Source organism: Candoia aspera, chromosome 3, assembly GCF_035149785.1.
Source record: "Candoia aspera isolate rCanAsp1 chromosome 3, rCanAsp1.hap2, whole genome shotgun sequence".
NCBI lineage: Eukaryota > Metazoa > Chordata > Lepidosauria > Squamata > Boidae > Candoia > Candoia aspera.
In genome coordinates this window covers 11,577,955-11,591,211 of record NC_086155.1, presented here as the reverse complement: position 1 = coordinate 11,591,211, position 13,257 = coordinate 11,577,955, and the positions used below count along the sequence as shown (strand labels likewise).

At 41.3% G+C, this 13,257-nt stretch overlaps 1 protein-coding gene across 1 annotated transcript in view; it reads left to right on the top strand.

Moving 5' to 3' along the window:
• CDH26 (cadherin 26) overlaps positions 1 to 998 on the top strand; it is a 34,831-nt gene extending 33,833 nt beyond the window's left edge. The window contains exon 16 of the mRNA XM_063298803.1: positions 727 to 998. Within this exon, the coding sequence (XP_063154873.1) occupies positions 727 to 927 (201 nt within the window). The 3' untranslated portion in view covers positions 928 to 998. The remainder of the gene's footprint in view (positions 1 to 726) is intronic.
• The last annotated feature ends 12,259 nt before the right edge of the window (positions 999 to 13,257 follow it).

Below are 13,257 nucleotides of genomic sequence, written 5' to 3'. Positions count from 1 at the left end.
ATGTGACCACACCCAATTTTACAACCTTTTTTGCCATGGCTGTTAAGAGAATCACATGGTCATTAAGTGAATCCGGCTTCTCCCATTGATTTTGCTTGTTGGAAGCTGGCTGGGAAGGTCACAAATGGTGATCACATGATCCCAGGATGCTGCAACCACCATAAATATGTCCCAGTTGCCAAGTGCCTGAATTTTGATCATGTGACCGTGGGGACGCTGTGACGGCTGTAAGTGCGAGGACCAGTTGTAAGTCATTTTTCAGCGCCATCATAACAATGAACTATCGCTAAATGAACAATCACAAGCTGAGGACTACCTGTACTGCTGTATGGTGATGTTGCAGCAATTCTTTTGCTATGCAGTTGGGCCTCAGGAGAAGTCTTAGCTGAATTCTCTAAGGAGGAAGGGCTTCTCTCTCTGAGGCCAAAATCATGGTTTTCTCAGGAAGACCTAGTTGCCACAAACATCAGTGGCAAATTGGAAATAATAAAAACTTTGGCATAATTGTTCAAGCTTCTGGAGGTCAGTGGGAAGAAGTTAGAGCCATTTCTGCCAAAACTAACAGCAACATCAAGGCAATTCTGGGCTTTTTTCATTCCGAAGTGGGCAGTTTCATACTTGCCACCATGAAGCTTTTTAAAGCTAAAACTATATTCCAGTGCTGTGTGGTGCACAGGTACTGTACGTGATCAGGTTCAGGAGCCTGGATACTTTCTTTCTTTACAGAAATGTGATGACATGACCACCCTGGAGGACAATATAGTTTCTTATATGCCTCATGTTTATGCGGAGGAAGGAATACTGGAGAAAAGCGAATCTTTATGGACCCTTTCTGTTCCAGAAGATGACAAAAACAGCCTGCCTGAGGATTTCCTGGGTGGCTTGGAACCCAGATTTATTTCTCTTGGAAAAATATGCAGTAAATGATGATAGCTTTTGGCCTGTGCTTAGCTAGGAGTTTTCTAAATTAATTTGCCATGGGACTTTTTTATATGATAAAAAGTGTGCTCTGAAAAATGTTCGAAGTGTATGCCTATTGCTCCTTCTGTGAGGGAATGAACTTATTCTGGGGTCTCATGTTCAGGCCATTAGAAAACATTTCCCATTTCCTTTGGAGCCAGGTAGAGTCCATGGATGGTAGGAGGTAAACTCCAGTTCTAATTGTTCAGTTGCTGCATCCTTCATTTCTCCTCCATGCCTAACCACTTCCCAACAGCCATCTTGTGCCTTCGTATATTGTGCTGTCAACACATAAATCATTCTGGGTTTTAAAATCATAAATGGCAACTGTAGCACGAATTCTTGAGGAGAGGTGTGTCTTTTCCTGTTTCTGCAATGTCCTGTACTTCTCAAGTTTTGGAAGAAAGTGGTGGACTATATAAATATGATTGTGTGAAAAAAGCTAAAATTTTCAGAGGATAATATTCTTATCTTATATACCTAGTACATTCCATGATTTGCTTTAAATTATGCAGAAGGCTTTCTTGATGAGAAGTTAAGTAGCTGCTTCCTTGTTGTTGTTTATTCGTTTAGTCGCTTCCGACTCTTCGTGACTTCATGGACCAGCACACGCCAGAGCTTCCTGTCAGTTGTCAACACCCCCAGCTCCCCCAGGGACGAGTCCGTCACCTCTAGAATATCATCCATCCACCTTGCCCTTGGTCGGCCCCTCTTCCTTTTGCCTTCCTCTCTCCCTAGCATCAGCATCTTCTCCAGGGTGTCCTGTCTTCTCATTATGTGGCCAAAGTATTTCAGTTTTGCCTTTAATATCATTCCCTCAAGTGAGCAGTCTGGCTTTATTTCCTGGAGGATGGACTGGTTGGATCTTCTTGCAGTCCAAGGCACTCTCAGAATTTTCCTCCAACACCACAATTCAAAAGGATCTATCTTCCTTCTCTCAGCCTTCCTTACGGTCCAGCTCTCGCAGCCATATGTTGCTACGGGGAACACCATTGCTTTAACTATGTGGACCTTAGCTGCTTCCTTAGAAAGTGGGATTCTACTTATGCAAAAATTTGCAGGGCCTGGAACTTGGTGGACAGATGACATGGACAAGCAAGTATCTTTTCCTGTTTTTTTTTTCCATTAGTCATTCTTTGCAATGCCAGATTATGTGTGCCGGGATGTTTTGTTTAATAATAAATCCATTTTCTAACATTTTTTGTTACACAAATGTGTATCACAGGGGGAGTTGGAAGCAGCCAAGTACAGTGCATCAAACAGTGTTACTTTTTTTCCAATTGAAACTGATAACAGCTTCAAGGAGATTTTCCTGGTGATCTTTCTGAAATTTAACCTTATTATCAAAGGTGGTAAAGGAGGGCAATAAATTCTAAATATTATTTTTTGTTGTACAAGTCGTAGTTTGAGGTCCATTGACACTCTTCCTAAAGAAGTTAAGACACTCTCCCTTTGTCTAGATAATATAGGAACCTCCATTTCTTTATTCCACTCATTTTTAACATCTGCATATCAAATTGATTTATTGATAACAAATATCTATAAAAACTAATAGTAAGTTTTTTAGTTTTAAAGGATTTAACAAGTTGTTTTAGTATCTCAGGGGTCTCAGGAGTTGACCATGCAAACGTTAACAAATGTTGTAATTGTAAATATTGCCATTGGGTTACATCTGATAGATACTTATCTCTTAACACAGGGTACGTTAAAAATTTATCATCATGTATCAGTTGGTCCAAAATCAATATCCCCACTTCCATCCAATTTTTTCGTATCATCATCTTTTTCCCAAATTTTTAAAGTTGGGCTTCCCGATGAAGTCAATTTGGCGTGGGACAAAAGGTTGAATCTTTTTGTATTAGACATTCCATTCCATAACTTTCTAACTGGTGTCTTAACTTCTATAGCAAGTGTCAATGGACCTCAAATTATGACTTATACAACAAAAAATAATATTTAGAATTTATTGGACTCCATTACATTTGTGTTGAAAAGGATTGTCAAAAACAGCATTTTGTTGGAGATGTAATAAGAATAATGCTTCTTTAAAACACGTTTCTACAATGCCCTATACTTCTCAAGTTTTGGAAGAAAGTAGTGGAGTATATAAATATGATGGTGTGAAAAAAGCTGAAATTTTCAGAGGATAATATTCTTTTGAACTATATACCTAGTACATGGAACTTGACAACTGGACAACATAAACGGATTCTCTGTGCCCTTACCATGGCCAAAAGACTGATACTGCAGCATTGGAAAGATAAATGTATGGCCCTGTTGACTCAGTGGACTGAAGATCTGACTGCACTTGCTACTTATGAGTGGATTGCCTATAGACGTCGACTTGGTATGGACAAGCATAAGGAAATATGGGACTCATTTGTACAAAATACAGTAGATTAAAAAAAAGCATGATAGTTATATAAATTTATTAGAAATATACACATTACTTGAATAATATTTGCATTAGATAAATATATATAGAATTGTAATTGTGTACTGTAATAATGACATATTAACATGTTTTTTTCTTTGTTATATTTCATTCACTTTTTTGTTAAAGCACTTTTTATGTGTTTTTTTTCCTTCTCTTTTTGTAATTAAAAATTTAAAGACAGAAATAAATAAAGGCGGTAAAGAAGGGTGTTACTGCTGGTAGTGTTTTGCTCACTCTGAAGCCTCCTCAGCTGCTTATACTTCCCATTCTGAAAGAGCCCAACAGGAGGTGTTCTGTTTTCTTCCTTGGGATTTAAGTCACATCTGGGGTGAACCAGGACAATGTAACATGGTCCTGCCTTCAAGAAGCCACCAACAGTTTCATGGCTTCATTGCAGACCAATTGCCATTTCCAAAGACTCTTTACAGTTGCCTTAAGGAAAGATCATTGCAATAATCCAGCATGGATGTAAGTAAGGCATGCATCACCAATCTGACCTCATTAGGAACAGATGTTTCCTGGCACAGTTAAAATAATTGGAGACTGCAGCCTTGTGCTCCGTGGGGAAATGTGCTCTTCTGCCCTGAAAATGGGAGCTAAAAAAGACCCCAGGAGGCTGGTGGGAGCATTGCCTTCTGAGAAATGGTGGTTTGTTAGTGGTCATAGGAAGTGTAGACAGAAAAATTGTATAAACACAAACAAAATCCTGTGTGATACCCCATCCCTGCAACTTGCCATCCAAGGATTGCAACCTTCAATTAAAGATAACCCTGGAGGTTTCTTCTTCCTAAGAAACATGTGCATGCAATGCACATTATATACATATATGTGTGAATAACAACAATAACCATTACAATAAGCTCAGTCAATCCACTACAGGATGGATACCTCTTCACTGAAGATTGTGACCCATAATCTACCATGCTGGTCCAGTGTGGGTTGGTAGATTTTTCAACTTCCCTTTTAGAGTTGAGAGTGAGTGACTGGCCCAAAGCCACCCAGCCAGCTTCTGGATCACTAATTTCCCATTGCAATTCTTGGAGCAATTAGTTCTCTTTTCATCTTATCTTTTAAAAGTATTAATTTCACATACTTTCAAGACTGGTTGTTTTGCTTGCACCAAAACAGATGTCTGTGTGCACCCTTCTGCCTACTGAGGAAGTTCTGCTGCTGCCTGATAAAATATGGTTGAGGAAAGTCATTAAGCAACACGCTTTTAAAATTACTCCCCCAATAGTGCAATAGATGTAATTCCAGTCTGCATATGTTCACTGTACCTTGAATTTCTAAGAGTCCTCCGAGTTGTCCTTGATAAGGTTGCAGTCACTTAGAAGATTTAACCATTGCCTTCTGGCCTATCTTACCAAGGTTAACAACAGCAACAGTGAAACCTTGGCTCATACTGCAACAATATGAGCGAAGTGAGCAGAAATGTTTTAAAATGTAATTCCTTGAACCGTCTTTGGAGATCAGGTTTATAAGCTGAAAACAAATCACATGACAAAACAACTATTCTTTGCTCCTATTCAAAATAAGAAAGGAAAGAGGGAATGAATTATTTCCCCTTAGCCCAAGAGCAGCCTTTAGCTTGTATCTAGACAGCCATCTTCAAATTTTTCCTACCGGGGAAGTTAATTATCAGTTTATTTCTTAGATGATGGTGAACTGCTGCATAATGCTTTCCTTTCCTTTTAATAGATATTTCATCAAACAGAGGCATGCAAATTTCAAGCTGGCATGAAAGCACTTTGGTGTAAAACTTTAAGGAGTCAGAGAAATTGGAACAGGATCAGAGAAGGGCAATCAGAAAGATCAGGAGGCTAGAAACTAACTCCTGTGGTGACAAACTGGAGCTGAATAGATTTAGCCTTGGGAAAAGAGGGTTGAGTGGCATATCCCTAAAATACCAGAAAGGATTTCACGTAGGAGGTCAAGATCTGCTCTATCTCATTCCAGAGTGCAGGCAAAGAGTACATGTAGTCCTCGCTTAACAACCATTTGTTTAGTGAAGGTTCAGACTTACAACAGTGCTGGAAAAAGCAGCTTACGACCAGTCCTCACACTTACAACTGTTGCAGTGTCCCCGCAGTCACCTGATCACAATTTGGGAACTTGGCAACTGGTTTTCATTTATGACCATCGCAGCATTCCCATGGTCATGTGATCACCATTTTCGACCTTCCCGGCCAGCTTCTGGGAAGCAAAATCAATGGAGAACTGCATGATTTTCTTATCACATGATTTGCTTAATGCCCATGGTGATTCACTTAATGACCACTGCAAAAAAGGTGGTAAAATTGGGTTGGATTCACTTAATGACTTCTTCGCTTAGCAACCAAAATTCTGGTCCCAATTGTGGCCGTTAAGCGAGGACTACCTGTAATGGATTGATGTCCCAGGAAGACAGAACCCAACTGAACAATAACAGCAGATTGGACAAGGGGAAATAACAAACCAGAGAAATGGGAGACTCCCTTTCACATGTTTAAGCTGATGCCAAACAGCCATCTGTCTGGAATGCTTTGATTTGGATTTTACACTGAGCAGGGATTGGATCCAATGGTGTAAATGACCCCTTCCAACTTTAAGCTTCTACGATTTGGTAGGTAGGTTGTTGCATATTATAGCTTGTTCCTAATTTTCTGCCATTGCAGAAATGTGTAAAAGGGGCCCCAGTTTGTTGCAAATGGCTAGTCTTTTTGGTGGGGGTGTTCTCAATTTCACAGCATACTTTCCTGTTATGAACAGCTGCCTGCACCAGATTTTAAGCAGCAGAATGTATTTGTAAAATATGCAAATATATTACTGCTATTTTTTAGTATAATTTGCACAAAAAACAAATGTTCTGAAACTCAGCTATTATCCTTCCAAGAAGAATAAATAAAACAACAACAACCCCCCACAACAAATCGTATTTAGAAATATGTTGGATTAATCTTTCTTTCACTTACAGTAGTTTATCTGGAAAACACTCCCACAACCATAAGGATGGCAAATTAGCAGTGTGTTATGCTGCCTCCTTGTGGCACATTTAGCTAGTCCATCTTTGCAAACAGCTTGCCTGTCCCGAGTTATAAAAGTGGCTTTCAAAGTGCTTTTCTCCACATAATTTTGTTGAAAATGTTAATTGTACTTCATAGAGAAAGTCACCCAATGTTTGATTGGTTAAAAATCCCTCAGCACTTCCAAATATGTAAGTGGCAAACAACAAATTCCTTTCAATAACAAACTGAATGCCAAGCCAGAATGGAAACCTTGATGGAAAGATGCTCTCATCCATCTAGGTGATGTGAAATAAAAATAATTGCAACACTGCAACTTTGGGGCTGTTGTCACCCAACATAATATGATTTCTGAATAAACCCATTTTCTGGGTTCACACGCTACACTGAATCATAAATTAAGACTGGGCTTCTACTGCTTGTAGAAGTAGCATTAACTAAGCTTAGCAAGTTGTGTGAATGAAGCCACCAGTGGCAGTATACCTGGGAAGCATGGTCAATGCTGAAACATGATGGAAGTTGTAGGGCCACTGGAGGCCAATCTCTGGCAGCCACAAGGACTTTAGTTGACCCAGTTAAGTAAGTTGTGTGAATACAACCTTTGTGGCAGGTTTCATTTGTGCCAGCTTAACATGAGAAGGTCTGGATCCTTTTGCATTTGCACAGGGCCATGGACAATTGATTTAAGATGTGGAGTTCTGCCAAAAGATGATCCATTCGAAATATTCTGGTGCACTTCTCTGTTGTGATCATCAGAAAAGATGTGTTTGGAGCCTTGTGTTGAAAATTATCTCTGTATCCGGGCACAATCCAGCTGTGTCTCATTCACTGGGGCGAGACAGTATGGCTAAGTTGTTGGGTTAAGATCTAGGAGATCCAGGTACATGTCCCCTTCAGCCACATATATTCACTGTTTGACTTTGGGCCAGCAACTTTCCTTCAGTTCAAACCACCTCAAAAGGTTATTGTAGGGAATGCCATTGTATGTATTCCACTTTGACCTCCTTGAATAAAGGCAAGATATAACAACAACACACTATTATTCCATGTTTGTACTGCACTTAATTACAGTATAAGTGCTTAATAAATAAAACTATGATTACTGTTACTAGCACTACCTATTAGATAATCCTATCCAGATAATCATGGAATTCTTTCAATTTTGCCACAGTTACACAAAGGAGGAAGGGAATTCTGACTAGGGAATATAGTCAGAATTTTTTAGCCATTAGAATTTTTTAGCCATTAGAAATCATCAGCCTTGGCTTACGCATGCGCAAACCCACACAGGGATGGATTCACTGACATGCAATTTAGTATGTCATACAAATCTAGCTTGAAAATTCAGAAAGCTCAGACTCAGCCAGTGCTAGCAGGATGATCTGAACTGGTTCCTGAAACAGGGTTGTAGGTCATCTAGGAGACAGATATTTAGAGGTGGAGAAAGCCCTGCCATGTATTTATAATGTGCCTCCACCTGGGGCACATAATGAGAAAATACAGGCTAGACTTACAGAATGATTGAGATAGCAACTCCATGCTACGCATTTAGACAATGCTACCATTAGGACAGAAAATGGCAGCCACTAGTTTGCTAAGGAATGGAGGGGAGGGGAGGAGACCTACGGCTATGTGGAAGTTCAACTATTTTTCTTGTGCTTTTCTGAATGATAGTCAATTGTCCCATTCACTGTCAGTTGCATTGTTACCTGTTCACACCTGATGAGAAATGAACAAGTACAATGTTGCCTCTGTAGGCAATTTTGCTGGAAGAGAGGATCTTTACAGGGAAATGTGTCTGAGAAGAGGATCTTCAGGAGAAGATGGATTGAAATCAAGATCTGCAATCTGCTATTTCACAGCAGCATCCATCCTCCATCTTCAAGAGCCCTACTAAGGTTGCCTCCAAATAGTAATTTGCAAAGAGAGGGAAGGAAGGGATTATTAAATAGATGGGAGTGTAACTGTGTTAGCTGTATTTAATGACTGTAACTTGATTTTAAACAATTTAAAATTAAATTCAGCAGGGGCTACTTCAAGGACTGGAAGTTCTGTATGGCTATCACTGGAACTAGAGAGTGATGCAAATTGTTGGTCTTGTGGTGAACTCAGAATGAATTCTCAGCAACTTTGTGAGTGGGGCTGCATCTCAGGAGTAGGTTTGGGCTGGCTACTTGAAACAACAATATTAATATTTGCAAAAGGAGCCACATGCTGGGTCAGATAATTTCCAACAAGGATTGGTGTCTGTGCTTTCTTGTGTTTGCAAGCCTCTTGCTGGTGCTGATGGATTAGTTTAATTTTTGAAGGAAGCAGTTCTGCGGGTATGTTCTCAAATGGGTTTGATAGGCTGTGTTTCTCTTGGCAATTTCAAGGCTGGACACTGGTTGTGTTTGAATTTGTCTCTCTCTCTCTGTCTGGCCCCTCACAGCACAGCACTCACAGAAACCTCCAGCCATCTTTTATTAAGGAATTCATTAAGACAGAATGCTTTATACCTCTTCCTTCTGGGCTTTTTGCAAGTCAGATTGAGCTGCTATTTAGGAGATAACCTATGAACAAACTCCCATTTGTGGATTTATGCCTAGCATTCCACCCATTTCTTTCTTAGCCTGTTAACAATTCCTCAACTTCCTTTTGTTTCTTTCTCTTGAGGATAATGTCCTCCTGACGGCTTGCTGGGATAGCCTCAAGATCAGCACCGCACGGGTCCAGGTTATCTGAGGAACCATCTTGTCCCAATCACATCGACCCATCCCACCCGGTCCAGCAGGAAGGGCATGTTACGGACCCCGTCGGCTAAAGAATTCCGAACGGTGGGGTCAAGGAGGAGAGCCTTTTCTGCCGTTGCCCCCACCCTGTGGAACATCTTGTCCCCTGAGGTGAGGTTGGCCCCCACTCTCCTGGCCTTCAGGGAGAGTATCAAGACCTGGCTTTGCCAACTAGCTTGGGGATCCAAGAGTGGTAGGCAGCACTGAGGGGTGGTTGGTGGCTTAAAGACGCTCTCTCTGTGTTTTAGTTTCTCTCTTATCTTCTTCTATTTTTTGTATTTTTGTATTTTTATAATGGTTTTTATAACTTTTATTTGTAAACCGCCCAGAGTCACTTTTCAGTGAGAGGGGCAGTGTATAAATTTAATAATAAAATAAATAAGCCTTCTGCCCAGTGGTTGTGGACTTGAGCTCTAGGGATCTGAGACTAAAACCGAGCTGGCTGGTAAGAGGAACTGGAAGCCAAGGAAGAAGAGGTGGTGGGTTTTTTTTTTTGCTACACAGGGTTGAGATAAACTCTGATTCCCCTTCTGTTGGTTGGATCTATCTGCTGTATAGCATCGATTCACCCACAATGAAAGAAGCATTCTCACCCTTGGCACTTACAAGGAATATTGCCAGTGGTTTCCCTGGAACTGTCTTATCATTCTCTGGGTCTTGAGGATGTTGCGGAGATGTCCATCGCTTTTTGAAATTGTTGCTTCCTCCCTTAGGAAGAGCCACGTACACAACCTTGAACTCCTGAACAAAAGAAAGGAAAGCTGTAACAATAATGACAGGAAGTGGAAGGTCTCTGTGGAGAATACTAATATATGGAATGCACATCAGTGATTTGGATGCAGAAGGCTAATATATGAGAAGCTAGAAGCACCTATAGAAATAAGGGGGTTGCATATTCCCAATTTTATCTTAATATTTGTAGCTGCTTTTTCTGTAATCGTACAGGGGAGGAACAGCCTTGCAAAATGACTGAGAACTGTTTGGGTAAATTATGGCTTGATTAAAAACAACAGATAGTCACCTAGGCACACTGGGGGCTTTTCATCAAGGCCATGTTAATGCGCCTTCCTCTAGTCCTTGAGTTGGAAGAAAAATGCATCGGTATAATCTATGCTGCCTCAACAGCCAAGCTCTAATTTGTCTCAAGAAAGAGTCTTGTGAATGTCCTTCTCTGGATAGATTTACTGCAAGATAATTTAAAGCAGAAGTTGGTTGATTTTCCTGGCTTCGCTTCCACACCCACTGAGCATCACTGCCTGGGGTGGAATGGGCTTGGGCAATGATGGGATGGAGGACTGAGCCACCTTTCAAGTTGCCAATGTAGAGCATCTCCGTGCAAGTGACTTATCACTTGATCTACTTCTGAATTTGGGTTTACCAGAAGACTGGAACATCCTGTCCTAACAACCAGGAAACACACTGAGACATGGAACTGGTCTCTAATATTTATTGCTAGTACTTAACAGGAATCCTAACAAACTGAAGAAGTGTGGGAAAACCCAGACATATAAACCCCAAGGGTTAAGGTGGTCCCGATCTGTGTCTCTTTGAATGGCTGAACAATTCCTCAGTGCTACGCATGCGCTTGACAGTCTGGATGGGAGCCCCCTGCTCACCGTCCTTACTCATGACACCTCCATGTCCAAAGATATTTTTGCTGAGATGTTGGTAGGGCAGAGGCAAGAGATGGGGTGAAGCCCAAAGCTCAGGTTCCATCTTGCTTCATCGTGGACCTCGTCTCTGCTCCACTGCTAGCTGGGCTTTCCATGCAGGTTTACCAGTCGGCCCATATTTGGAAATAGCTGAAGTGATGATGACAGGTGTGGTTAAGGGGTTGCCAGGAATCTCAAGGATGTCACCACCTCAGTCCAAACTCCTGGCTGTACTTATGACCTGTCACTGACTTGTGACCTATCACTCAGGCTAGAAGGAGAAACTGGCAAAAATTGTGATCAGTTTCATCCCACTTCTAAATACAGGTAGTCCTTGTGCAATGACTGCCCTGTTTAGCAACTGTTCAAAGTTACAACAGCTCTGAAAAAGTAGCTTTATGACCTGTCCTCACACTTATGACCATTACAGTGTCCCCATGGTCATGTGATTGAGATTCGGGCATTTTGCAACCAGCGGGTGCTTACAACGGTTACAGTATCTCATGGTCACGTAATCGCCATTTTTGCATGTCACAGCCAGCTTCTGACAAGCAGAGTCAATGGAGAAGCTGGCAGTAAAATTGCAAGTCGCAGTCACTTAACAACCATAGGTGATTTCCTTAATGACCACAGCAGAAGTGAGGTCGCAAGTCTGTCGCAGCCATGTGATGTCTTGCTTAACAACTGCATCACTTAGTGATGGAGTTGCCAGTCCCAATTGTGGTCATTAAGCGAGGACTACCTGTATTGTAACCAGAAATCCCTAAGTGATGCAAGGGAATAGCACTTCTGGCAGCATTTGGCTGTGACTGGCAGCAACTGGAAGTATCCCATGGAGTCTCCTATGGAGTAGGCAAACTGCCCCTCAATAATCAAAACAGTAGAAAACATGGCCATGTGAAATCTGTGTTGGCAGAAGCATTGGAAAATCGGTAGTGTGTTCATTTGGGTCAGAACCCAGCTCTTTTTCCTGCTTTAATTTGACCTTCCATGAAGAAAGTGCTAATTTCAGAGTATTAAATACAGGTCTACTGCTTTTTCAAAAGACTGCTAAATACATGTTTAAAAATTGGCTGAATGCCCTTCCAGAAGAATGTGGGTTTCATATATATAAGGCTCATGCATAGTGCCTGATTGGAGCTCTGCCAGTCCCTGTCAGGCATGCCATGGGTAGATGCTTCCCAGGTATACAGCCTCTCTTATAGCCCAAGCTAAACAAACCATGGAAGAAAGAGCCCAGCAACCAGAGGAGAGGTGCCATCCCTGCAGTAGTCCAAAGTAGCCATTGGGAGCTGGGCAGATCCCAGCCTCCAACCACATAATCGCCCATATCCTCAATGAGTCATCATAGAACATCCATATGATGAGACTTGTCTTGGGAGAAGAAGGAAAACATAACTTTAAATCTGGAACAGTAAAAGACAAATGGTTGGGAATGAGATGAAGGCTGGGCCATGAGGACGCTACTTCTAAAAACATTTAGTGGGACAACTTCAGGCCATAGTTTATAGGTGGTGAGGATGAGCCCAGACAAAGACCCCCATAGCTGTTTCCATAGAAGACAGATTTATCAATTGCAATTAGATGTTGCAGATCAAATAATTTTTTTAAAGTAATTTTTATCATAAGATTTTACATAGGCTTAAAAAACTACAGAAACATAAAAGAAAAAGTAGGAAAAGAAAGCAAAAAATAAAGGAGTAAAAGAAAAAGAGAAAGATAACAAAAGAGAAAGAAAAAGATGAGTATCTAAAGAATCCTTCAGCAAAGGATCTGGAGCTTGAGCACCTCAATGATGCCAAGAGCTAAACCGTGAAGGGCCACCCAAGACGGGAAGGTCATGTCAGAGAGGTCAGACTAAATGCGATCCCTGGGGAAGGTAATGGCAACCCACCCCAGTATTCTTGCCGTGAAAACTAAATGGATCAGTACAAACAGAGATATGTCAGTATACCATTGGAAGATGAGACCCCCAGGTCGGAAGATGGTCAAAATGCTACTGGGGAGGAACAGAGGATGAGCTCAACTAGCCCCAGACGTGATGACGCAGCTAGCTCAAAGCCGAAAGGACGGCTAGCGGCCGACGGTGCTGGTGGTGAACGGCGAATCCGATGTTCTAAGGATCAACACACCACTGGAACCTGGAATGTAAGATCTATGAGCCAAGGCAAACTGGATGTGGTTATTGGTGAGATGTTAAGATTAAAGATAGACATTTTGGGTGTCAGTGAACTGAAATGGATACAATGCAAAAAACGATAGAATGATCTCAATTCGAATTCAGGGCAAGCCATCTAACATCACAGTGATCCAAATATATGCCCCAACCACAGATGCTGAAGAAGCTGAAGTAGAGCAGTTCTATGAGGATCTGCAGCACCTACTGGACAGCATGCCTAAAAGAGATGTTATTTTCATCACAGGAGACTAGAATG